We start from the raw sequence: 26,795 nt of genomic DNA, 5'->3' as shown, positions 1-26,795 counted from the left end.
ATAAAACTCAACTAATTAGCTCCGAGAGTCAGAGAGAAGCATGCTGGGCCTCCACTGGATGGCGCAGCAGGGTCAGGAGGTTCTGGGCACACGAACTGGAATAACAGATTTGATAGGTTGGCCTAAGCTTCCTGCTTCCACGGATCAGTATGTGCTGCCTCTCCTCTCCCTGCCTGGGCTGATGTAACTCACTGGAGTGGCAAATTACACCAGACCTACAGCTGTAGCCCGACATTATGATTAATTTGATCAGTAATTTCTCCTGTTTTTCATTTTAATCGCCGCGACCATTCTGCTGTGGCAGGTCTTTCAGATCTAATTAAGATCAATTCCGGTGTAACAGACTTGGCGCGCCTCTACCCCGTCAAATCCCTGAGCTCTCCGGGCGTGGAGAAAACCCGCAGCTCTAATCAATCAACTTCCAGCAAAAATCCAGCGGGCTCCCGCAATCAGCCCATTAACGCACTTAAGCAAATTTCATAATCTTCCCCCGTCTATTTGTCATCACTATGGTGGCTATTTCAGGCAGCCACAGGCCGCATCTCACTGTACTCTGTACACTGTGCATGTCGGGGAGCAGGGAGAGTGTGGGAGGCTGACAGAGGTGAATTCTTCCTCTATTTAACCAAATTATGTGCATTAATCTAAGTTTAATGCACTGACTCAGAGGGACACAGTCTCTTATGGTGTGAATTTTACTCTAATAAGGACATTTAATGAGCCGATTAATGAATTGTGCCTCATGAAGTAAAAACACGAAAATACTAAAAACACTGGGGATTTAATGAATGCTCAGGATTTCCTCACTATGAGTTTCCAAAGAGTATCTATCACACAGCTCCCATGAGAAGAGAATTACAATGGGACATTAATTGGAACATAATGAGGTGTTTGTCTCTCTGTAGCGCCTTGCTGTATATTCCGCAAATAGTTGAATGGCTGAGTGATTCTACTTGTCTGCATAATGACAACAGGAAATAGGGGTGTTATCTGTGTAATGCTCATTGTATTATGGTAATTATGACTCCACTTTACTGCACAGACCAGTTCCCCTGGTTCAAACATGGGGATGTAACAAATGCCCTTGTGTGTCCTCAATTAAAACACACAAAAAAGAGGATCACAGTGACATTTCCTGTGCGTTTGTGACTAAGTCTCCTGCTTGGGGAGTTTCTTTGACTGTGAAACTTCTGCGAATTGACCAATGAGGTGCTTGGAGAACTTGAGAGTAAAAATCCAATCACCGACCCGAGTGTGCGGAGGAAGGAGGAGTCACAGTTTAAATCCTATTGCAGGCTTGAGTGTACCGGGGCCACGGCCTGTCCTTGAGCGGGCACCTCGCTGGGTGACACACGCTTTTGACAACCCCAGCACTGACCCAGAGAAACTAAACCTTTTATGGCCATTCTGGCTCACACACAAGCACCCATGCACAAATACACACACCCCCCCATAATCCTATTTGATGAGGCAATATCTTAATGATACCTGATGTGGCCCCTCTGGCCCCCCTCAAGGAAGGTCTGTCCCCAGTCATCATAATCAGCCACAATGCTTCTCTGAGCAGAAGTCAATCTATATAAAGCTTATGGTCTCAGTTTCAGCATCTACTTAAATCGCTGTTTCTGGGGTTGTGCGTCAGAGGAAACTATGCACAGATTCTTGGAAATTTAACCAGGTGGTGGTTTCTGAGCAAATCAAACACTTGTACAAAGATGAGCTTCACTGTGTTACCTAAGGTGTTTGTGCAGTGTCTGACGCAAGCTTAATGCGCGAATCTGTATGTTGGTCAGTAACTCCGGTATCCACAGTCAGACTGAACAATGTGTTTGGTGCGATGTAGCTGCTAGTCTTTGGAGCCCATTAAATCCAGAGGCTGTTTTTCCTGCTGAGTCTCACTAGGCCGTGACAGGGCCGGAGAGGGCTGCGAGGGGAAACAAATAGCCCAACTCATCCTGGCCATAAAGAAGCTTGCACCACAACCCAATAAGGGTCTGACGCTGATGAATGTGACCAGGGACAGAAAGGCGACCCTGGCCAGTCTCCACCAGAAATGAAACCACAGGGATATAAAATAGGTTATTATCGTCACACTGTGACAGGCAGACGGACAGAAGAGTAGAGATGGATGGACAGACAAAGTGACTAAAAAGAAGGTTGAGTAGGCAGAGCATCGAAGATTAAGGACTGATTACAACCGGAAAGCCTGAGGAGAGTTATCCTCAAAATCCGTCCTGAATCTGTAGCAGCGGGAGGTGATTCATGCTCTGGTTGTGAAGTTCTATGTGCTCAAGTGCGTCAAGTCTTCGACAGCAAGATGCATATTCTAATAGCCCCACATAGACGGAAGAGCTGCCAGACTCGATTTAAACACTGCCTCTTGATAAAGATCAAGTGCTGACAAAGAATCAAGCACTGCGTATACTCCTTAAGCTCTGCATTTGCTCAAGGTTGACCTGCCCAAATAACACTGTTGACAATGCCCCTATTCAGATGCATACTTCAGCACTTCATGTATTTTCCTTCTTTGAAAGGATTAAAGACCTAATTTCTGCCCTTTAAATTAATACCTATACACAGGGTTCTCTATGGTTCTTGCAATACAGATCTTCTGATATATTAATAAAAAAAAGACATGCAAGGTCGAGAGGTCACTTGTTCCCTCTAAGGGCTTCAAAAGTGGGTTCAAGTGAGCCTGAAAACGGTGATAGAGATGGAGAAAGGGAAAGTAAACTGTGAGACATAGAATTAATAACAAAGTCACAAAGCCTAATTCATATATTTGAGCCAGAATTTGTTACATTTTGGATGAACAAATCTTTTTAATTTACTTTATGGCTTTTGCAATAATATAACTGGATAATTTCCTCACCCGTGCACTATGAATTGCCATGAATATCCATTCTACTCTATCCTGTGATACACAACATATCTGTGTTTGTGCACTCACCGGCAAAGGCATGGGTGGAGTGACGGGCGAGGGGAGGCTGCGGGCCGGTGAATGGTTGGGCCGGTGAGGCGGGGACTGCTGCGGCTGTCCGGAGGTGGAGGAACAGGTGGAGCCCGGAGATGGGATGGAGGTCTGCTGTTGGCTGGGTGGCGTCATGTGATGCTGAGAGGGCAGCTGGTTCTGGGCGTGGGAGTGGGTCTGTTGGTGATGCTGCTGCTGCTGCTGCTGCTGCTGTTGTTGCTGGTGGTGGTGGTGCTGCATCTGTTGGAGCTGCTGCAGGTGCTGGAGCTGGGAGTTCAGCGATGAGGTAGCTGTTGATGAGAAAGGGATTTATTTATTTATCTATCTACTTCATTCTTCTCCAGGCCTGAAGTCTCAGCAAAGAGTGTAACAAACAGATGAGCTGTAACTGACAACCTGACAACAAGTTTTTCAGCACATAAACAAGGAGCACTCATTATTTGAGAAATATTCTAACACCTCAGACAGAAATATATGCACACGTGAAGGTGTGGGATGTATAGGATGAATAGTGAGAGACAGATGTAAATTGCATAGAGCCACAACAAGGTCCTCCAGGAGTTTTTTTATCCTGCATGATAGTGTCAGTGAATTTAATTTAGCTAGTTGGAGGACAAAGCTATCAAGCCAGACTCATATAATTGCTCTCTCTGGAGCCAAAAGTCGTCATTGTCACTTGGAGAATGACAGAATCTTTGGTTTAATGGCTTAAAATCTCATAAGAAAGAGACATCCATCTTCAGTGGAACAGTTCAGAAATAAACCCATTAACTAATTGGATCCAATAATGGCATGCCATTAGAGCCTAATTTCTACATTTAAATGCTTATAAATTTTTATGCAGCTTCAAAAAAAGAAAAAGAAAAATCGAGTTAGCGCTCAGGCTAAGCAAGGCAGTGGCTGCACCATCCATGCAAAAGCTTCCAAGAGCCCGGAGTGTACTTCTGAAATATAAAATATAATAGATGTGGAAACATCCTGGTGTGAACACTGGGAAGCTGCTCCTCGGCTTCACGGCAATTCTTCATGGCAGTTCACTCAGAAACATCTGAATGCAGCATTTGGTGGTTCTTATATCAACTCACTCACACTTTATGTTTGAATGCCAGAAGAAAGCCATGACACAACACAGACAACAAATAATGCCCGCTAAAGGTATTCCACTGCAATACTATATGTGGAGAATTGGGATAAAAAAACAAAAAAAACAACATCTAGGCTGACCTTCACACCTCTATAAAAAGAGTTTCCTCACACATATGATGGGTTTTTTTCACATTTGGAAACTTCACAGATGCTTTTCTTCTTTTTCTTCTGAACAAACCAGAAAAACCAATGACTCCTCTTTTAAAGAGAACATATTGTTCTTATATGTGGCTTATATAACAAACAGACTGTTAAATATGAGTTTCTGCGAGTGCCTTGGGTCTGATGCAGGAAAAACAATAATGAAGCTGAAAGAGGACTGTGACAAGCTTTTATGTGGAAGTAAGTGCTTGTAAGAATGAGATATGTAAACGACCAAAAATAAATCCCTCTCTTAATTAAAGACCTATATCCTCTAAATCAAATTTAATGGAACATCTGCTTTCTGACATTACGAGGAGGAAAAAGGTTTCACGTTCACACAATGCAACATTTTATTACAAATACCCAAAGTGGACAACATGGCAATGTGAGTATCAAAATCTTATCACAAATAAACATTGCACATAATGTATGTACGTATGCCCGACATTTAAAAATCTGCAGTCTGGGCCTCACATGCACAGATGATTATCAAGATAATTTAAAACACAAAGAACCGGATAACAAACGCTATCTCCAAAGGGTGCTTGTGATCATCTATTGATAATGCAGCGCAGCAATTGTGAATACACAGTGTCGACAAGCTTGTATACACACTGAATCAATGCACTTAAATTATTTACGTATGCTCGTCTCATAAAAGATGAATAAAACATTAGGGCGGACAAGTTTTTGATTAGTGTGGTCACTTGGACTGCAGGACGGGCACAGATGAACATTTGATGAAGATCAGATCATCCTCCTCTTTCCTCGCTCGGCAGCGGCACAGCCAAAGAAAGCTGCCATCTCTCGGCCAGTAAACAGTACACTTTTACATTTCTTCTACCTCCTGACACATTGACACTTCTCTCACACCCCCGCCATGAATTATATATCATCTGTGCAAACGGCAAGAGTCCAATTCTCACTTGAAATGTTGGGGCAAGTTGTCTTGTGAGTGCTGAGCCCTTGACAGGACCGGCTCTTTTCCTTTGCAACTTCTCAACGACAAAATGTTGAGCCCCATTTAAAGACGGAATAAAGCGGGAACAAAGAAGAAGAAAACAAAAGGGGGGCAAAATGAGATTTCTGTCAAAAAATTATCGAAACCAGGCGAAGATCAAAGACGATTGAAGAATTTCCTCCAGCGCCAAACCATTACGCTGAGGAACAAGACGCACAACAAAAGAATATGAGGCAAAAGAAAACAAATACAGAGGGAATATGGAAGAAGCCCCATGTGGCCTTATTATAAGGGCTACACTGCAGGTAACTATATTCTTTAACAGCAGTGCTTTATAAATTCTGTCATCTTGTTAAGACTGTCAGGACCACTGACCCTCCCTTCCCCTCTAACTGGGCAACTGGCATTTTGAAGCTCATTCTTTTAACCACAGCTGTCTGATTGCTGTGCTTGAGCACATAATCCAAACGGCTTGTCTCAGCTAATTGTTTGTGCTTCTTCCTCCAGCAGACACAGGGCCGAGGACGAGAGCGGGAGCTTCACTTATGATGGAGAGAGGGCAAAAGGGTGCCTGGATCCTATAGAGCTCATTATATCTCCCACTGTCTCTTTGTTGTGTTTCATATTCACCAGTCCTTGTCTGCTGCAGCGCAGGCAGCGCTCCCACTTAGTCATCACGCCCGAGGGGTGGAAGAGCAAGAGGTCTAACTTTCTCTGTTGTCACAACTTGCCTATGCTAATGTTTGTATTAAGAAATGAGCTACATCGAGCAGCGAAAACAATCGCGGCTGTGGCCTTCAGTGCGCCATTTAAACATTCAACAACAATCATTTGGGAGTCTCCAACCTAAGAACTGAGAAGTGTGAGGCCTCCAACCTCCTGCTTTGAGAAATGGTCTGCCATCTCTCTTTCAGACCTTTTTCTTCTCTCTCTCTCTTTTTTTTTTTTTTATGCCTCAGTGCCACAGTAGAAATCAACTGTTATCTTCGACTGTCCCGTCCCTGGCTTCTGAAGTACTGGAGGACGAAGAGAGACTGATTGTCAGAGGTCGAAAGGCTAGGTCAAAGCCGACTCATTCGTCAGACGAAATGCTATTTTTGTTTCCTATGTGGTGGATGAGCGGAGCGGAGAGGGTGGGAGGGTGGGCAGCCTGCTCTCTCATTACCAGCACTATCTCAGTAGTCCCTGCCAACCCCCCTATTATAGCACTTTTCTCTCCAGGGTTGATTCAAGCTTGGCTCCTTGTTTTCCTCGCGATGTACGGCACCTGCCTTTACAACTGTTCCTGATGAGTTCCCTTATACGTCGTTTTGTGTGCGTGCATGCTTGTATGTACAGATGTAGTCAAAGTCCAGCTCCTCGCAGTAAATTTTATGCACTTCTGTGTTATAAACTGGATCACATGCCAAATATCTGCAGATGTCAAGCGTAGCATTTGGCTATATTTTGATAAAAATCACAAGATATGCATTGCGAAAATCTTGTGTTTACGAAACTAGTTTAATGCCACAGTAACTTCCGTGTTTCTTTTTGGGAGTGAACAAAAAAATGAAAACATCTTTTGATGCATGTCGACTTCCTACAAAGCACCAAATAGGTGCTCAACAATCTTACGGTTCTTACAAAAGGCCTAGTCAAGGCCAGCATGAAGAGTGACTGCAGTGTCAAAGTAATCACATCTGCACAATGAGACTTTGACTATCTTTCATTCTACAGGAGTAAATGCGCTCCACGTTGCATAAAGTACGGTCAGCAGAAGGTGGGAATGATCATCTCATGTCGGAGGAATTCAAGATTTCTGGGCATCATGAAAGAAAGCATAGTTCAAAAACCTTGAAAAGAAGGTATTAAGTTCACAGGACTGGATAAAAAGCTCGTAGTGCCTTTTGTGTCTCATCAGTAAGTTATGTGTATGTATGCGGGCTGCCTTCCTCAAAAATGAAGCAATTGATTTTTGAAGTAGTTCTTCTTACTGTTACATTATCTAAAATCTGGAGAGAAAAAATCTTACTGGTACTGCTGCTACTGAAGCGGCTAATAATTTCTCGCATTATTTCGGCGCGCAGGACTGCAAATTCACCTGCTAATCAGAAACTGCAGCGGAGCTTGGCGGGAGTTGATGAAATTGTCCGAATTGACCCAAACCTGTATTTTTAGGGAACTGCTGCCGTCGGAACACAGCTGTCGTTCTCTAACAAGAGAGGTGAGAGGGGACAAACAAGCTCCCCATTACTGCTCTGCCTCACGTCCCACTATTGGAGTCCATAAACCACTGTCTCAATTGCCTTTTCAGTGAGTCACACTGATAATTACTCCACTGGAGGTAAGGAGATTTAGACTCTATGAGATCTGGTAATTATGAAGGTGGTCAAAGGAAGGTCATTTTTTTACTCTGTGGATTAGATGGGAGCACTCGCACGCTGATGAAGGGGATAACATCACTGTTTCTGCCATCATTTCCTTTGTTCCCTGATAACTTTTATCACTTTGGGTCACTTTGTTCATATACAGCACCAAGACTTATTCTTTCCTTTAATAATTATTCTGTCAATTTCTTTCTGATTAATTGTTTAGTCTTTAAGACTTTACAGGTTCTCAGATTGCATTGTGATTTTTTTTTCTTTAACATGAAGACAGATAATTAAATTGAGGTCTAAATTTAGTTTTTTCTGCTTGAGAAATGGCTAAAAAATACAAGTCAATCATAAGACTTTGCGCCAAGTGAAGGACAGATTTATCATTATAGAGAAAGTTGCGAGGCTGCAAAAATTTACATGTGATTAAGAGGAAAAGTCCGCCAGTGACAATGTCAACAAAATATGAACGTGGAAAGTCGGCCAAAAAGTACACCTCGTGCAAATAATAAAATCCACTAATGACTGTTATGCTATAACAGAAAGTATTAAAGGTCATTGTACTGTTATAACAAGAAATACATTGACATAATAAAGCAGCACTTGCATATATATGTTAATGATTAAATTAAATAGATATTAATATTTGTATACTGGAATGTGCTATAATGTAATTTCTGTATAATTCCAAACATTAAAATCAAATGGCAAATATAAGCTTTTCTCTTTACTCATACTTATCATACATACTCATAACTCTCACCTGCCATGAGACTCGCAGCACATCACTGGTGGCTGGGCAAGAAATACTTCCACACTTATCTTATTTGCTTGATTTAAATTTCTTTAATGGAGCAGTCAGATTAAATTAAGAGTGGAAAACTTCCCAAAAACACTGGTATTAAGTTGAAGTAAGTCCAACCATGGCAAAATTTAAAAGCAATTACTTTCCCAATTATTGACTTGTTATATTCTTCTATTTTTTTTCTTTATAGTTCAAAGCTGTGAAACAAGTTAAGTGAAGGTAGAAACAAATGTTTGTTCTGACAGGGTTTGAACACGTAGTTTGTGTTTTACTCCTTTTTACCGGTGAATCCATACGACTGGTAATCACGTTAAAGGGGAGGTGAAGAGATTCCTGCCTCGGCGAGAGCTGGAATAAACATGGGCCAAATGAAATGTTAAGGAGTTGGTGAACTACTGAATAAAAACATTACTCAGAACCACAGCAGGCAATATCTGTATTTCAGTGCTGCTGCAGGAGGAAACCAGCCACTAGGAAAATAAAAAATAAAAAGTAAAAAATAAGAGTATATATAAGCAGTTAAGATTTGAGCGGCGCCGCAGCCACAGGATTTTAGAGAGTAAAGCACATCGCTTGTAGGGATCCAGAGATAATGCTTTCACTTTGTGATGCAAGGCAATATCAAGCAGTGTTGTAGGATTCTCACTCTGGGGGAAGCATTTCAAAGAATCAAATCCTCTCCATGGAGTTGTTACACATACAAGAAAATCCCTGTGTACTCGATAATGTTGCCCTTTTGGTGGTGCTCACGCTTTGTTATTGATTTCCAAAGTGTGGTCCAGGGACCTCTGGGGGGCCCTGACAAATTTCCAGGGGGTCTCCAGCAAAGTGAGATCTGGTGTTTTTTCACTGTGATTTTATTCCTCGGAGAGTTTGTACAGGGACATTGTTTTTCTGCCTCTTTGTAGGAGTCTGCAGCTTTATGTTTCAAGCACTGACGGCAATATTTAATTTCATTTATAAGACGATCCCTCGTGGTAAAAAAAAAATGTTTTTATGTTAAGTGTGCAATGCATAACAATGTCTGGTCTCGCTTTGCTTCAAAAATAAATACAGGGGGAAACTTGTTTATGTTGGACTTTTAAAATAAAAACCCTTGAAAGGACAACAAGAGAATAGCAAGCATTATTTGGAAGCAGAGAAATATGCTTGATTTTTCATACAGTTTGTACTGGTTTATATTTCCCTTTGACATAAAAGAAACCAAAAAGCACAATATACAATCCTGTACATTTCATGTACAAATTCAGAGCTTTCCTCTTACACGTTCTAGTCTCATTTCAAATACAGACTGTACTTCTATGGGACCCAGTGAGGGGTCCCTCGCTTTTGTCCTTCAGAGTCCAGAAGGTGTTGTAAACCCCCCCCCCTCATCCTCGCTTCAAGCTAAAAAAAAAAAAGAAAGAAAGAAAGAGAGAAGCCTGTCTGCTTGGCAGGACAGACTGGGTTATTACAGCGTGTTCATGGTCCCATCATGTGTCGTCAGACCAAAGCGGAGGCCGCGAGTAAAAGCCTCATGCAAAATTTATGTTCATGCGGCTGTTTCAGTGGGTGGAAAAATCAATATTGCGGGCCTGATGCACGGAGATGACTGAGTGCTCTCTGACTGACAGTAAAAGCTGAGAGAGATTGAGGGGCTACATTTACTGCTCCAGAAATGGAGTGGAGTAGAGTTGCCCTAATAGTCTAGTTCACCTTAAATTTGAATTTCATTGTGGATTATTTTGGTACCAACGTGAATATTGGCGGGTTGAAGAATTAAACCATTTTGATATATATATATATATTTAAAAAACACACAAAAAAAATAAGGAGCAAAGGAGTACTTAGCAAGCTTGTTTTCAAATCGTCTAAAACAGATCTTGCAATGTGGCTTCTGAGTCGCTACAGTATTGTATATTATGGGGTTATTAAGCCTTCCCTTCCTTCCCGACTTACACAGATATAAAATGATTGTAGAATAATCAAAAGACAATGTGGGTATGAGGAGGACATCATAGGGCTTTTGTTCTGCGCTGCTTCGCTTACATATGCTTTTGATAACGTGCCACATACCCACAGTGCATTTGGGGAGGAATGTGAGAAGAGAGCAAAAGAAAGTGAGAAAAAGAAATTCAGTGGGATGAAATAACCCCAAACAATGGGATTTGCTTTCCATTCTTCTGCCTCCATCTTCTGTCTTTAATTATTCCCTTTGGTTGTCTGAGGGAGCGTGTAAGCACTTTCACACAGCACAACATGCCCAGCAGCACAACACTGTCTGCCTTAGTGATGTGGAGACTTCTGAGTGACACTGAGCCTCTTGTGATTATTAATGCTGTTTAATACAACACAGAGCAGCCACTATGACTGAGGGAAAAAACAGATTTCAAAATGCATGCATTCAAAAATGCAATGTGAACGGAATTATGTACAACATGAGCACTGCGCCAGAGATACGTTTTTTTTCCTCCTCAGCTACATAAACAATGTGTACACCATGAAATGAGTGTTTTGTAGATGTAACAATGGAAATATGTATTTGATAACACATACCAAGGGTGCTCTATTTTGTACACAGCGTTTAATGGAACCTCAGCTGATCCTGGTGGGATCCTTTGTGCCGCTTTAGTAGTTTCTTCCTGAATCACATATGAGATATTTGAGAGCCCAGAACGATGTATGATGAATGAAGTAGCATGCTACTTATACGCTTATCGTGCTCACTGACTAGCAACAGGTTCAGCAAAGGGCAGCGGCAGTAAATGAAATTCCGCACCAGGACAATATATCATCAAAAGAAATGTATGCACCCGAAACTTACAAGCCTTCTTCGGATGCGGACAAGGTGCCTGACGGGGCTGGGGGAAGGGTGGGGGTGGGAGGGGGTAGCGAGAGGGGAAGAAAAGCAGGGTTGGGAGAGGGGGAATAGAGGAGGGGGAGGTTTTTTTTTTTTTTTTTTTGCTGGATGGGTGAGGAGCAAGCAACGGGGGAAGCAACAGATTTTGTTGAATCAGTTCTATTTTCATACTGGCTGATCTGTGTCTTTTAACCATTTCACTGCAGCTGGAAAATGAAAGTACCAGGGCTAATTTCACAGTGAGAGCTCACTGAACAAAACCCCCCATGGTCTGCGGAAAAAGGTGCTAAGTCTACTTTGTCACTGTGAATTACGGCGGTGTAATTCAGGAAACGGCCTCGCATATGAGGGAAAAGACTAGAAAATATGTTCAGGGCGGAAAAAAAAAAAGAAAAAAAGAAAACAGACCCCCCCCCCCCCCACCCCCCGCCCCTCACACCCTCTCTCCATAGCCTCAAATGTACTTAGTGAGGCTTTCCTGTGATCTGCAAGTAACAGATACCTCTCTCCAAACACACTGCCCCATACCGATGCCACAGGATCCATCTGAGATGTGTCTGCAGTTAGTCCAGAAATAGCACCCACGGGACTTACACGCTGCTCAGGCCTCCTGCGGGACCTTTTAAGCTGCACTGATACTGATAAAAGCCGCCACAAATCTGGCCCCCAGATACCGCCGCCATTAATTAAGGTAATTAGGCCCAGGTCAGCAATTAGTAACCACAGATAGCTTTTAGCAAAGCTGAGACATCCCCGCTGGCGAGGGCTTTGGTTCCACACCATCTGCTGACAAAATGTCACCGCGGACGCTTTGGTTTCACAGGCGGGGAACTGGAGAGCTGTGTTTAAAAATGACCTCTGTGTGATCCAGGCCGCCTCCCGGACTCTCACCAGCTTCTCCACTGCTGCTGCAGGATCACTTTTGTTTGTTCTCACTTCTTTGCCTCTTTTCTCTCTTTCTCGACCGCGGAAGAGCGAGCTCTATGAAAATCCATACGTGTTGTTCACGGCCAGCGTGGGAATGGGAAACGTTCACTGCACAACATATCGAACGAAATTAAAACATCTGGGCGCAGCGTAAGTAGTATTGATTAGAGCGTAATGCTACATTGATTTGCTTGTATTATTAAGTCCACCATAGACCTATATTGATAATATGTTAGTTTAGATTATAATGTTATAAACAGTTATAAAATGAAGATCTGAAAATGGTTGTGCAAGTTTGTTGATGATGTATTTACTGTAGTGTAAATTAACAGTTAACCCATTATCAGGTATTTGACCATGCATTTCTTCTTTTTCTTATAATTATTGCAATTGCAGGATAATTATAGAAAATATAATTGAATAGTTATGCTAAATATTGAGAGAAGTGCTAATGTTAAATATTGCCTTTTACAACTGATGAAGCATGACTTCCTATCAGTCAGTGTCCTGGATTGATGCACATCATATTTATGGGTAATTCGTAAGACTATTACTTTCTATAGAAGGACATAGGTACATTATAGTGTGTAACCAATCTTTTACATGAATCCTGTTATTAAATAATCTAATTCAGAGAATTTATAGTGCTTTAAAGTGCAAATGAACAGATTATATCGCGTATATGTGGCACATGCATAGGTTTATTCATATATGTTCATATATGCTTCAATCACATTCTGGGATTCAATTCCTTAATTTTTAGGTATCCTGAAGATTTATATCAGGACATTTTTTTAAGGCCTGATAAATGACAATGTAAAGCATAAACCTGCGATATGAAGGCAATCATCAAGAACAGCACAGATCTGGTCAAGAAATGTGAGAAACATTCACCGATAAATATGGCATTCATAGCAATATCAAAGCACACCAGTGTTTCATTCTGTCACAAAGGTGTGTGATGTAAGATGCGTTGAGTCGCACAGGCTGATAAAAAAAACACATTGAATACACACATTCAACCTCAGAGGACAAATCATGCAATAACTCACATTACTGGGAAATGGGAAATAAAGGATGCAGCTGTGCTACTTTACACAATTCCACATTTGAAGCAATCGTTGATAACACCATTTTCATTCCAGTTCAGTCCCATAAAATTACCATTAACATTACAACTCATGCAGAACACAGATAAATGTAAAATGTCACCCAGTTCTGCCAGGCAGGAATTCAAGTTCCACAAGATTACCATCTCTGTCTGCTCTCTCCCACTGCACCTTGTCTAATATTTCATTTACAACATTTCATAAGTTCATTTTCCCCTCGCTGACCATGTAAATCACAAATCAATTTTCATTTAAAATGCTTGACTACAGATTGTTGCTGAAAGCTTCTGAATTGCACCTCAGCAATATGGCAGACCTTTAGCAAATCTTGTGGAAACGGTCTGGCCGGAAGAGGGAGTCAAAAAGTGAGACGTAATTTCAACAAAACAACTCCGGGGCCAGGCGGTCAAGGCATTTACTGGGTGCGCCTCACAAGTGCTGAAATATCATGAAAACAAATCGTGATTATGTGTTGTAATTTATATGGCATTCAATACTTCCTAATTCAGTGAAACCGAAGCCTGGTAATTGACTGGTCGACTCAAAAGCAACACCAAGGCGACTGCTTGATAATGAAAAGATGAACTCTGCCAATTGTGCATAATTGCTCAGAATATTTAATCAATACGTGGTAGATTATTAAATACTAAAGATTTAATTAAGAGTGTTAGTGCACAAATTATTCCAGAGGTTCAGATGATGGAGGTTTTATTTTAACAGATCCAATATTTGGCAAATGAATGTTAATTTGGCTAAATGAACCCAGCAGTGTTCGGAGGATTCACATTTAAAAACTTAATTACACCAGCCAGTGGGTAATCTGTTTTTCGCTCAGGAGCCGGGGGAATGGCAAACATCTGGATTAAAATGGAATAAAATTGCATGTTTGTGATTAGTCCCGTGACTGGAAGCTCATTTCAGAAAAATTTGCCAGGTTGTAATTCAAGCTCCTAATTCAGCAAACTATCCTCCTCCAATTGCACATTGCTTGATTGCCACCTTGAGTAAAATCCATTAAAATAAATGCACCCCCCCACCCCTTCCCCTGTGCACACAGCGCAGACAGGCACTGTGTGATGCAGAGAGTCTGCCTTGTAGACTGTGTGTATATGGCAGGAGGTTTTGCAAAAAAAGCCTCCCTCAGTGTTTACCAGCGAGGGCAGATGTCAGGGTTTGCTGTGGAGGAGCAGACACAGCCACATCTGATTAACAGTATTATTGTCCTCCTCCAAACCACCATAAAGACCGGTCCTCCCCCAACCCCCCTCGCTCTCCCTTTCTTTCTTCTCTTGCTATTCCAGGCTGTGGCAGCGTGCTGTCCTGTGGCATGGCTGAACCGGAGTGACACGGCCACCATCCGCAGAAACAAAATAGGAGTCAAGAGCCAGAAGGTTCAGACAAACAAGTGTGACTGTTTCTTACCAGACAGACAAGGAAAAAAATGTCTGATGACACATAAAAAAAATAAAAAAATCCTACTGTATATATATCAAAATGCACGGTGGGTAATTTGTGCTGTTGGTTTTGCACAATTATGAAAAGCATGTACCTTGAATTCAGAACAAATCATTAGCATGTCTGCAACAAGTGCAGCAGCGGGAGGTGAAATTTACGCACATCTCAGCTTCAAAACAGACGTCAGAGTATAAATCAGTCTCATGGGAGTGCGCGTAGCGCTTGTCTGCATGTACAGCAAACCTGAGCCCGGGCGTAAATTTGTGTGTTTGATTCTAACCCTCTCGTTGCTCTCCTGTGTGTTTTGATTGGTGACCCCCCCCACCCCCCCTTCTTCTTTCCATTGCCAAATTGTGACAAAGGCAGTAACCCCACACGCTTCCAAGCTGCTTATTGTAGACAAACAATAAACCACTGGCAGATATCAATGGCAGAGATGAGAACCAGGGTGCCGTATCTGCTGGGACTGCCTGGCAAACCTGCCTCTGCCTGCGCTTCATCTCCAGCAGCACCTCTCACTCTCAATTATTTGGCTGCTGTCACAACAAATCAATCAAATTACCGCTCCAGGACTGTGTGCAGCTGCTCCTATTGCACCGCTAGTTGCATTAGCTTTGAAATGTATGAGGTCTACATTTTATCACTGTTATTTATTTAATGCAGCTCTCTCCCCTGTGAATCATCTTACAACCACAGCAAAGTTAAATCATTAAAGGACGACGCGGAATACATATTGCTGGAGAACACTTCAAATTAAACAGCGATGAGGGAGAAGAGAGGAGTTTGGCCTCCGTTGTGTTTAAATGGCAGACGTTGACGCGGGGAGCTGTGGAGTGGACACAATCGGTCATCTGAATTGACACTGCCACGGCACGGATGTTCACACAGACAACAGCTTCTCTCTTTTCTTTGTCCAAAATGATTTGACAAAATAAAAAAAATAAAAAGATACAGGAGAAAAACAATGAGCAACTAGTGTGGCTTATAACAAGCCCATAACGGGTGTCTGAAACTCTCCAGCTCTGATAATGTAATGAGTAAAGGGACACAGAGGCAGTCCCTGAGCAGACAGAGGTTAAGTCAGTGGCCCGGCCCGGTGAGCTAACCTCTTAAAGGAGCAGCAGTCAGCTGAGGCAGAAAAGATGCAGCCTGACATGTCTAACTAGTGTGGAAACATTTGGCTCTACCCCCAGGAGCCCACCCTTTGGTGGTGTAATGAGCAGAGTGATTTCCCTAATTTGTACCGTGCCAAAACCCGCAACCTGCGAACGACACCGCCGCGCGTTTTCATCAAAACGACAGACATGCCTTTGATTGGCACTGACACGGGGTCTCATTACCGCAGGTGAGTGGGATGCCGACCTTTATCAGGGAGCTTGAGTGCTGTTTTGTGTTTCCCGCGGACGAGTACAGAGGAACAATGCTCTCACCTCACCATTAGAAGTCGACTCTCTGATGTGATGTGCTGCCTGGCTTTCTGCTGAGAGCAAATAAGATGGGATATGCTTATTAATATGAAAGCGCTCCAGTAAACTAGCTTCTTGCATTATCTTTGAGTGAGTCAGGGAGGAGAGGAGTCGACAGATGGGACTTTGTTCTGTTTCCTCCCATTGAGCATTACATGTACAGTGCTTTGATACAACTAGTTTTACAAGTATGGTAATCATGATTTGCTTGTTATAAAATCAGGTGAAATGAAACCTATTAAAAATGCAGCAGAAAGTTAGCATCCCATCCAACGACAAGAATCTGTGGTTGTTTTGTTTACAGCAGCTGTAAATACTTACATCTAAAAACGTGAAATTCATGTATGTTTATTTAAAAAAATAAAAAATTCTCATCAGCCGTCATATTTACGGACCTCTAGCATGACCCAACCTAGTTTTTGCCTCTGTGAAGTCAGCTAGAATTGTGCACACTCTGTCACAAAAGATAACTTTCTCCCTTGTTTAGTTTCATTGGGAATTTGTTTTTACTGCATGTTTGCAGGCATAAATCATTCTGACAAATAACCAGTTACACTGGTGCCTGTGTTTACTGAGTCTGCCACAAGATGCTGCTCAGTTTTATTTAAGCAACTGCTCCAACTTTATAGCACAACCCCATTACAGTGATAGTTATTCATCACAGTCGCAGAGAGCTGCCCTCCGAAAGCTTGCAGAAACCCAGCCAGTTCGTTCATCCTCACAGGGAAAACTCTGATTAGCGTTACCAAAACACGGGATAAAGACGAGAGATGATGAGATAATTTCCCACATTAAGGCCTAATATGCAAAAAAATGCTGGGTTCTAAATTCTTATTTTCATTTAATGCTTCCAGGCTGTGAGAGTCCTTCAGATTAAAGTGTAGCATTCCTCCACCCTAAAATGCCCATTCACCGAGACAAACGGCCTTATTAGCTGGTCATTAGCTGCCTCATTACATTTAAACACAGCCATTGGCTGGGCTTCTCTCAGAGTCTCATTACTGTTCCTTACTGTTGTCTTGTGTCTGATCTGACACTAATTAGCGAGCAGTGTGAGCGCTGTAAAGCACACTCTCTGCCGAGGTTGTGAAATGAGCTAACCGCTCCCCGGCGACAGCGCAGCACTGTATTATATGTGTGATTAATCAGGCCCGGAGCCCCGGAGGGTGCGAGGGGAGGTGATGGGGGGGGGGCGCGAGGGCAATAGGCCAGAGCTGCAGTTGTCTGACAGAGGTGCTGTGCCAGCAGGCCTCATTCAGCGGAGCCGTGATGAACTCAGACAGGGGAGAGTGGAGGAGCGCTCTGTGGCCAGAGGGGCCCGGACACAGTCAAGACATTTAGCTTCACTCGTGACTTGTGTCACTTTCTCTCCACGGAGGTCCCTTCAATGCATCCCCTTCAGATAAGAGGACGTGCGAACACGCAGTCTGTCAGTCCACACACTTAAAAAAAGATCTGCCACAGAGGCACTTCTCCACAACAGTTTTTTTTTTTTTTTTTACCCATATCTCTCATGGCTGGGGAATGTTTATCAGCACAGTGAATTCAGACTGTTGGTTTATTTGGTACTGGACAATATGGATGACGGAGAGGTGTTTGTTTTGGTGTTCTGACACCCCGACAGTGTGTTTGTCGATCAGTTCATCAGATCGCTGGAGCCTCTGGGTTGTCCCTCACCAGCCTCGAGGAGGATCTGTTGAAGTGTGAGTCAGACGAGCCTGCTGGGCCCATTATCGTCCACTACTGACGGATACATTGAAGGGCTCGCTGGATAGATGCGGGTTTATTAAAAGCTCTGCCCACAGCGATGGCTGCTGTTATTTATGCATGTTTGTGTCCATTAGGCTTCTACTTCCACATTTCCTCACTCAGGGCATCTGTCCATCCATTTCCACACATGAAGGGAGCCTTCCAATGCACTTTGTGCTGCACTGGCATTATTGTAATCTCCATCCTAAAAACACACTGCTTTACATGTGGCCTGGCATCTTTTTACATTAGTGCAGCTCTCTCATCTAAGATTTATGACTGACGGTTTCCCCATCCATCCCTCAATCTAATGGTATAAAAGAGACAATGTTTTAAACATTAAAATGAAAACCATTTACAACTATGATCAAAAGAGAACACTTGGGCATTAAACTTTAAAAGGCAAGGATAAGTACAGCCATGTGGATGGACAGATGAGGTGGAAAAGAGATATATAAAAAAAAAAGAGTGAAGTACAGTGCACTCTTATGCACAGGAAAGAGACATAAAGTGCTTCTGCGCTGCACTGCAAAACGCTGACCTGTAATTAATATGGTTGTTCCTCTGGGCACGTTGAGGATAGCTGCTTTTTGGGATACAAAAACCCCTTAAGGATTCTTACCTGGTCGAGACCTCTGTAAAGCACTTTTATTAGGAAAAAAACACTGTCCCGTGCCTTGGGGTGAATGTATAACAAACTCTTGTTTGGAGCAATATTTGCTTCATGTATTACTAATAGTCTCTGTTGTCTTGGGTCCGTGAATCATCATGTATAATAGAGAAACACATTCATCAGTTTTACGTGGCCATGCGAATATGGATTTTCAATTCCAATGCTGTTTTTAAACATCCATCAGCTTTTGGAATCTTCTTCTTGAAATACTCTACCTTTTCAAGAGCTGCTGTGGCGACGTCGTCTTATCATAAGTTTTTTTTTTTTGTATGTGTGTGAAAAATGTCTGATTTGCCCCCGTGTCTTCTCACCTTGCAGGTTCTGGAGGGGGAGTGTCATGATGCCCCCCGCAGCAGCAGCAGCCACCAGACTCTGGATGTTGGCTGTGGGGAGGGAGAGCACCAGGCCCTGCTGCCCGCCCAGGTGACCGCCGGCGTTGAAGGGGATGAGGATGGGCTGGTTCATGCCCGGCGCTGCTCCGGACATCACGCCACCTACTGCGTTGGCCAGCTGCTGGGCCACGAGGAGAGACTGGAGAACGAACACACACACACACACACACACACACACACACACACACACACACACACACACACACACACACACACACACACACACACACACACACACACACACACACACACACACACACACACACACACACAAAATACAATGAAATAATTTTTCATCACATATTTTAAACAAACTCCTCCTGCCATTATCCAAAAACTGTTTTCTTTACAAGTTGAATGTATTTGAATGCTTGAGAGACCAACATTAACTACAGCGCATCATTTTCAGAGCCTATCATGAACTTTTGAAGTGATTTTGAACGCAGTTCTATATAATCTAATTGATAATCTAATTGATACCAAAAGCAATACGCTATCACACAGGTGTAGAAATTACACCAGAGAACTAATCTTGTGAGCTTTTAATTGAGACTTGGTCACTAACACAAACTTCAAAATCAAAACACCGTATCACAACTGAGTTAAAAGATAAAGAACGTTTAATTTGTAGCTGTCAATTAGCTATCTGAAGCCAGAATCTAACTCCATATAACTGTTGTCACTAACAATGTGACTTAAACGTTTGTTTGTATGGTCAGTGAAAACAAGACGAAAGATTCTGCATCAAAAACATAAAAACAATCGTGAAACATATTTAAAAATGTGGTCACAATATGTTGATTTCGATTTGCCTGCATAATTGCTCATTTGTCTACATGATTTGTTCACAGCCTTTGTGCATGTTAGATTTAGTTCATGTGCATATTTAGATGAGAAGAACTCGAGTTGATGACCAAGAGTCTAAATGTGTGTTGCCTGCTCTTTAAATGAAGCAAAATTCAATGTTTAAGTGTGTAAAGTGCTTATGAAGCACTTTACTTGATCAGGTGTGCAGGAGCGTCGACAATACGCAGCACTGCAGCACATCATTATCAAGGGAGAGAAAGTCTTTTAAGGTGACATCTTGTGCAGTATGCAGAGTAAAACATAATTACAAAGATACATTTCTTGTGAAAAGTGTTAGCAGCGCAGCAATCCAAGCAATCATTGATTGCCCAGCTAATAAGGTGACATTCAAGTCATTGACAACTGTCTTGAGGCCTTTTGTAGCTCTAAGTGCATAAAGCTCCAAATCATTTCACTAATATATCAGATGCCAGCAATATGTCTACCCTGGTGGTGCATCTGGTTCGACTTGACCTTGTGTGGAGGCGCACGAGTTTGAATCCTGATTGCAGCAGGAAGAGCATCTGATTTCCCAGAAAATAGTTTTCATGTGGGATGATGTGTCTACCGTTATTTATTTATTTTCTTTTACATTTTCTATATTTTTTCCAACACATTCTGTTCAGTGTACTTTGTTGCCGTCTCCGTAATGAAGATTTTCCATTTTTGATTTGGAAGCAAGGTGAAAATACAAACACATACACTGAGATGTTTATTAGTGAACTATTGTCCTCATATTGCTGACCTATAACTGAAGGATAAGCAGGGTCAGTTCAAGAGAAGAAATATTGCATGATTAAATTTACCCACAATAGCAATTTTACCTTCCCTGTTCAATACAGAAAATGAAAGTGAGTTATTTATTTGTGTGCCAATATACGCTCATAAATTGGGTTTTACGCCTTGTATTCAGTCAGTTCACAGATGTTTCTCAGTTTACACATGACTGAGAGTAAATGCAGCGCGGAAGGCAAATACTGTGTGAGAACATGTTGTAACTTATTTACCCACCATACCAAATGTATCTTGTCGAACCACATCAATTACTTTCATTCAATATGGATGGTGACTACTGTGCAGGTATTTGCAGTATCAAATCTATACCGTGTGTTTACAAATATGTGCATTTACATTAAATGTTCTAGCTTTCGCAATAATAAGTGGAAATATATGATTATAGTGTATTTTATGTGTAGTTCATGCACAGCTCTGACTTGTCCATATTGTTTACATGTTTATGCCCTTAGTGCATCTATGGGATGTTCCACGCTTGTGGTCAACAATCTTTTTTACTGGAGTGATAACTTCTGCATGGAGGTAAAAAAAAAAAAAAAATACAACACCAGTATAGAGACTGGCCAAGTTGACAGTGCAAATTCCAATGACTTGTGGTGGGGACCCCGGTAAAGTATCGCAGCTGAATAAAGAATCATGCTCAATGATGTCAACAACATCTTATCAGCTTCACTTCATTTTCAAGTCAAACACAGTTACCGATGTCTTTAATGTATTTTAAATGCATTATTATACAGTTTTAAATATTTGTTTCCTACATTTGAATAAGCTAAATAATATTTATTCAACACAATCAAACATCAGAATGAGGTACAGGAAAAAGAAACTATCAAGTCTGACAGTTTTCTACGTCCTGACAAGTTTAATTGAGACGAGAGAAGTGTTAAAGCAGCTGTCACCAGTTTCACTTCATCACTAATCAATGTTTTTGATGAATGCAGTTGTTTGGAGGCTGATCGCAGTGCGTTGCCGTGTCACACACAGACAAGGCAAAAACCCACCGCTGCTGCTGCTGCTGCTGCAGGTACCGTCAGAAATCCGACCCCATCTTTGTGAAAGCGCTGAGAGTTTTTCCCCCTCACAGAAATGCTGAGTGATTTATGTTACCATCCTGGTGAACACATCCCTCAAATACCAGAGTAATGTGCTTGAAATACACATCACTTAAAAAAAAGAAAAAAGGTAGCAGTACTTTACTCTTTTGATGAGAGCTGTAACACATCACTCGAATCTTCATGTATCCATTCATTCATTTTAGTTAAAGTGGAATCGGAGCAGTCATACCCATAGAGGGGAAGATATGATATCAGAAGAATCACTCCGAGATATTTTACACAGGAGAAGATCACTTCAAATGTGTTTTCCGAGGAAGTGGGTATGGAAATACACCTACACAGTTTTCATCGAGAGTTTTGAGCCAGAAGAGGGAAGATTTGTGTTATAGCAGGGACATGCAGAAAACAGTAGAAATCTCGAGTCTCTTTTTTCAGGAGACTTCCTTATAATGCTAGCAGCCCTACCAAACTAATAGTCAAGGAACGTTTTTCATGTTTTTTTTTCTTCTTTTTTACAAACACAGAAAAAAAATCAACTAGAAATAGAGAAAATTTGCAACTTCAAAATAACTATTCTTGGGTTTGGGCTAAATAAAACTTTCTCAGTCACACTCTGATAGGATTAAGCAACATGATCTCTTCTGCCAGCAGAAACAGGAGTTTTGGCTGGGCCAAAAAGATTAATTAGTAAAATAAAAGACTTTGACAATGAGTTTTAAAGGTGTTAATACTCATTTATGAATTTAATGCTATTTTTAAAATATGCTGGCGTAGGAAAGTTGCAATATCTCAAGAGTTTTAATGTAATATTTGTGACAATTAAGATTATGATGGTATTATGGTTTCAGGTAGACCTGCTGATTAAAAAAGGTGTCATTTGTTTGAGTTAAGCTTTTTTTAAGGCAATCGTGACGATGCAAGCACACTAAATTGTTGGTTTATTTGAAACAGAAGAATAGAGGTACATTGTCATCTTGTGTTGTGTCTGTTGTGGCTGCTTTAGAGGTTGTTGCGGTAAGCCTGGCTACACTGTGTTGACTCCTTGGCTGCGACTTTAGTTCACAAGCCTTTAACTCCAATTGTCAGCTATCTGCTTCTGTTTTACATGGTGTGTCTGCAGCTTGTGCAGGATGCAGAGCGGGCTGACTGGTGCGAGGAGCCCGCCCTCCCCTGGAGCCCGGTGTTCTTGGGTGACAGGCGTGTCACTGTGATAACCCTGCATGGTGCGCGACGCCTGCACCCGCTCTGACGTACATCGCACTTTAAGAGGTACGAGGTCACGTGGGCTTGGAGCCACACAGCACGGGGAAGGTAGCAGGCCAAAATATCTGCGCTCAGAAACAAATTAATGCCTGTTTGTGCTTCCGCGCTGCTAAAAGGTACAAAAATCAAAAAGCTTGAAGGGGTGAATATTGCTGCAGGGTGAAGTCACACACACACACTGCAAAGGATTCTTCTTTCACAACATTTGCTTTGATACACAGCGGCAGTGCATAACAAGTGACAATCTGACGCATCTGAGAGCATTCAAAATGACATTTGCCATTAACTTTAAAAAATGAATTAATAATTCGAGGGCTCAAAGAATCCTCAAAGGACACTAACAAAGGCGACGCGTTTGTTAGCTGCAAGTGACATATGTTTAATCTTGCTTTTTTAAGTAAATTTAATCTCAAATCGAAGCTGCACATAATCAAAGACGCTCTTTGAACATTTCATCTCTGAATCAAACAAAATGAGATTGCCAGGCTTGACAGCAAAGACAGCTTCACATAGAAGGGAATAACATTAAAAGACAATCCCACAATTATCAGATGGAGCCCTGATTTATTTATCATTACAGGCAGCTTTGGAGAAGCAGGCAGCTGTTAGGCACACAGGCAGCTGCCAAGAGAAAACACTGGAGGTTTTTTTTTTTCCCCTTTAAAGCATGCAAGAGCTCTTGGTGTTTCGGTTTGTTGTGCCAGTTTACAACTGATTATGATCTTTGTCTGAGGTGTGAATCCTCTCCATGCACACATCAAAATCTAAGATAAGAGAAACATTTTGTGAACATAATTAGCTGTAATTTGCTGCCATGTAACACACGTTTGCTCCAAGATACCCAAGCATCACTCATCCAGATGCATAAACAGTTTCACCCTTTGCCTTTTCACCTCATACACCCGCTCCTCCACTCCATAGGTGCTGCTGTACAGTGCTTGGCAGACCTGACAGCTGAGTGTTGAGAAGTGGTCTCCTAGGGGCCACACAGACACACACACTGGATTGTGTGTTGGGCTCTGGATGGGGAAGCAGCCCCACTCAGGACTGGATGTTAGTACCCAGCCTCCCTGCCCATCAGGGGAGAATAGGCCCTTCTATCTGCTTGGCAGCTCTGGCACTGAGAAATTGCCCATAATCACCCAGATAGCCGACTTTTGTCATCCTAACTGCAAGTGGGAAACAGAAGGAAGGTAGATTCATGTTGGGTAAACTACCATCGGATAATGGTTGTTCGAACAATATCCGGCTCTGGAGCGAGAATCTATCAAAACATATTGATCCTGGAACAAGAGAATTGGGTATGGCATGCGGAGCGCCTTTGTTTCTGAAAAGTGTTAGCTTCACAGAGACTGTACTGACAGCATTAATATATTAGATGGTGACTGTTGAGAGCCGCCTGCTGAGGCTCAGGCTCTAACTGCTGCCTGCATTCCTTTCTGTGTTTATTCCTTATCTATTACCAAAATAGTAGCTTTGACCAGCGAGGGTATGTGTAATCTAGAAAGTGCTTTTAATTAAGCACATTTTTTATCTCCACTTACAGCAGATTGACTTGTTCACCGGGGAATTCTCACTCTGCAAACCTGCGCCACTAAAGTGAATGGCTTTACTCCGCGTCTCATGTTTCCTCTTTTGTCTATCCTGATGAGGACCGACTGTCATTGAGTAACACTGAGTGCAGCTAGAATGGCCTTATTAAAGAGGGTGGAGGAAACCTGATGCTCTGCCAGAGTGCGTAATCGTGTGTGTGTGTGTGGGTGGGTGTGTGTGTGTGTGCGTGCGTGTGTGTTTGCAGCGGTGACATTGAGCAACACTAATGAGATAGATGTTCATTAAACACCGCCGAGCCACCAGGCCAATAAATCCAATCAGATAGGACAATGCCTGATTGAGCTATTAACAGGGCTGCAGGCTCAGGCTCTCTGCTGCCCTGCTTGTTTTGACAAGGCCTGTATTGTCAGCTCATTAGTGCCACAACTCAATTACATTTGAAGATGATGTGTGATGACTAAATAGTTTACAATTTGCATATTTTAACTGGAAAAGGCTCACTCTGTGGCATTAAGTGTGCCTGCTTCACTTTGCGCATGAACTAAATAAATGACGACTGCAACCAACACAATGCAACGAACCGGGTTTGAGATTTTCAATGAGACTCCAATGCACACATCTTAATTTTACTCTAAAATGAAGCTTTTAAACAACTCAGTTGTCACAACCCTGGAGACACAGTGAAAGGTTGCAGTGGACTGATAGAGTAACCTTGTATGAAAAGCAGACCTTCACACGACATGAATGTTGAAAGTTTAATTAAAAGCACCTGAAAATGTATTTTCTCTTGCAAGTTGCAATTACAAGACACTGGACCTATATTTATACTTTCCTTTGTGTGCATAGTTGTTTAAAGTGGGCATAAATGATTAAAAAGGGCAATATAATCTCAGAGAATAGACTAAAACTGTGCTTGATTGTTAATCTCCTCCAAATCTTTTCCCTGAGGATGTTTTTGTTATGTGGCTTGTTCACCTAATATGACAGCGATAATGTGTTCTCCACCTTAATTTTTTTTTAATTATGAATAGCTGCTAACTTTGGCTAGTAAAGTTGAAATTCTCTTAGATTATAACACTCTCCATACTACAACGTTTCCTCTGTAACTGAGAACAGGTCAAACTATTAATACTTACTTATTAACAACACATTCAAAGTAGGGAGTTACCTTAAGCTCTGACTCACCTGTGGACCCATGGGGTATCCCGGGTGGGACTGACCCAGCTGACTTTGTTCAGACGGGCTGCTGCTGACATCAGACTGAACCGATCCGTCGCGAGCTCCTGAAAGAGCAACAAGCAGAAATCCATGTGGTAAAGCGGCGAGGGGAAAAAAAAGAAAAAAGAGAGACAACAAAGAGTCCACCTGAGATCAACGCAGACAGCATAAGTAGATAAACAGACAACACAGACCATGCTGTGATATTACAACACCGAGTGTCGTACGGAGCCGAGGAGGGCAGCTGGGAAAGGAGGGGGAATTTGTATTTAAGTGCTTTATCAATAACCGCCGTAGCACTGAATAAATTACCAACCAGCAGAGAGGCTCATTGATGGGGGATGATGCATACTGTCGGGTCCCCGATGGCCTAGATTACCGCTGAGAGATAGAGCTTCACCACAAACGCTGGGGCCATATTATTCAGCCATTTACATCACTGAGTATCACTCATCTAAACCCACACACACCCCCCCTCCCACCGCTCTGAGCCTGCAGCTATGAGACACAATTAGACCTGTTTGCTATGAGGGCAGAGAGGAGCGGAGCAGACAGGGACATGATAATAAGCTTGCTGATGGCTGCAGGGAAAATAAAGGGCACCAACGATTGGTTATCATAGCAGTCGCCATCTCGCAGAATATCTAAGCAGTGCACTTTTTAAAGAGAGGATTACCCTGAAAGGGCTGGATGAGTCGTGTGGTCATCGCACTTTGACCTCGGTCATATCAAAATCGCACTTTGCATCACCGTCAACAGAAAGACTGGGAAAAGAAAGCTCAGAAGCATTAAAGTGTTTTAAATAAGTTGAGGTGAGGGCCTAAAACCAATTCTTGCAAAAGTACAATAAACAAGTTCCATCACTGTCCCACAGTGACAATATAAAAGAATCTTCAGGCCTCCCATTGATTCCAGTTGAACAATATTAGCCTCAACTTTAACAAAATGTGTGATTGGCCTTCAAGCGCTTTTTCAAGGAGTTTAAATCTTTTGATTTGGGATTGTCTTCATCAAATAATGCCTTTGCGTTCTTTTTTCCATTGTAAAACGTCGTGAAAAATGTACTTTATCAG

At 42.1% G+C, this 26,795-nt stretch overlaps 1 protein-coding gene across 1 annotated transcript in view; it reads right to left on the bottom strand.

Annotated features, from left to right (window-relative positions):
* pou6f2 (POU class 6 homeobox 2) overlaps window positions 1–26,795 on the bottom strand; it is a gene marked incomplete at its 3' end in the record, with an annotated part of 73,242 nt that overhangs the window by 27,269 nt on the left and 19,178 nt on the right. The window contains exons 3-5 of the mRNA XM_080514946.1: window positions 25,690–25,787; window positions 18,911–19,130; window positions 2,951–3,261 (exon numbers count right to left, since the gene is read on the bottom strand). Of these exons, the coding sequence (XP_080371072.1) occupies window positions 2,951–3,261; window positions 18,911–19,130; window positions 25,690–25,787 (629 nt within the window). The remainder of the gene's footprint in view (window positions 1–2,950; window positions 3,262–18,910; window positions 19,131–25,689; window positions 25,788–26,795) is intronic.

The sequence above is a fragment of the Blennius ocellaris genome (assembly GCF_963422515.1).
Source record: "Blennius ocellaris genome assembly, chromosome: 19".
NCBI lineage: Eukaryota > Metazoa > Chordata > Actinopteri > Blenniiformes > Blenniidae > Blennius > Blennius ocellaris.
This window is presented reverse-complemented; position numbering and strand designations above follow the sequence as displayed.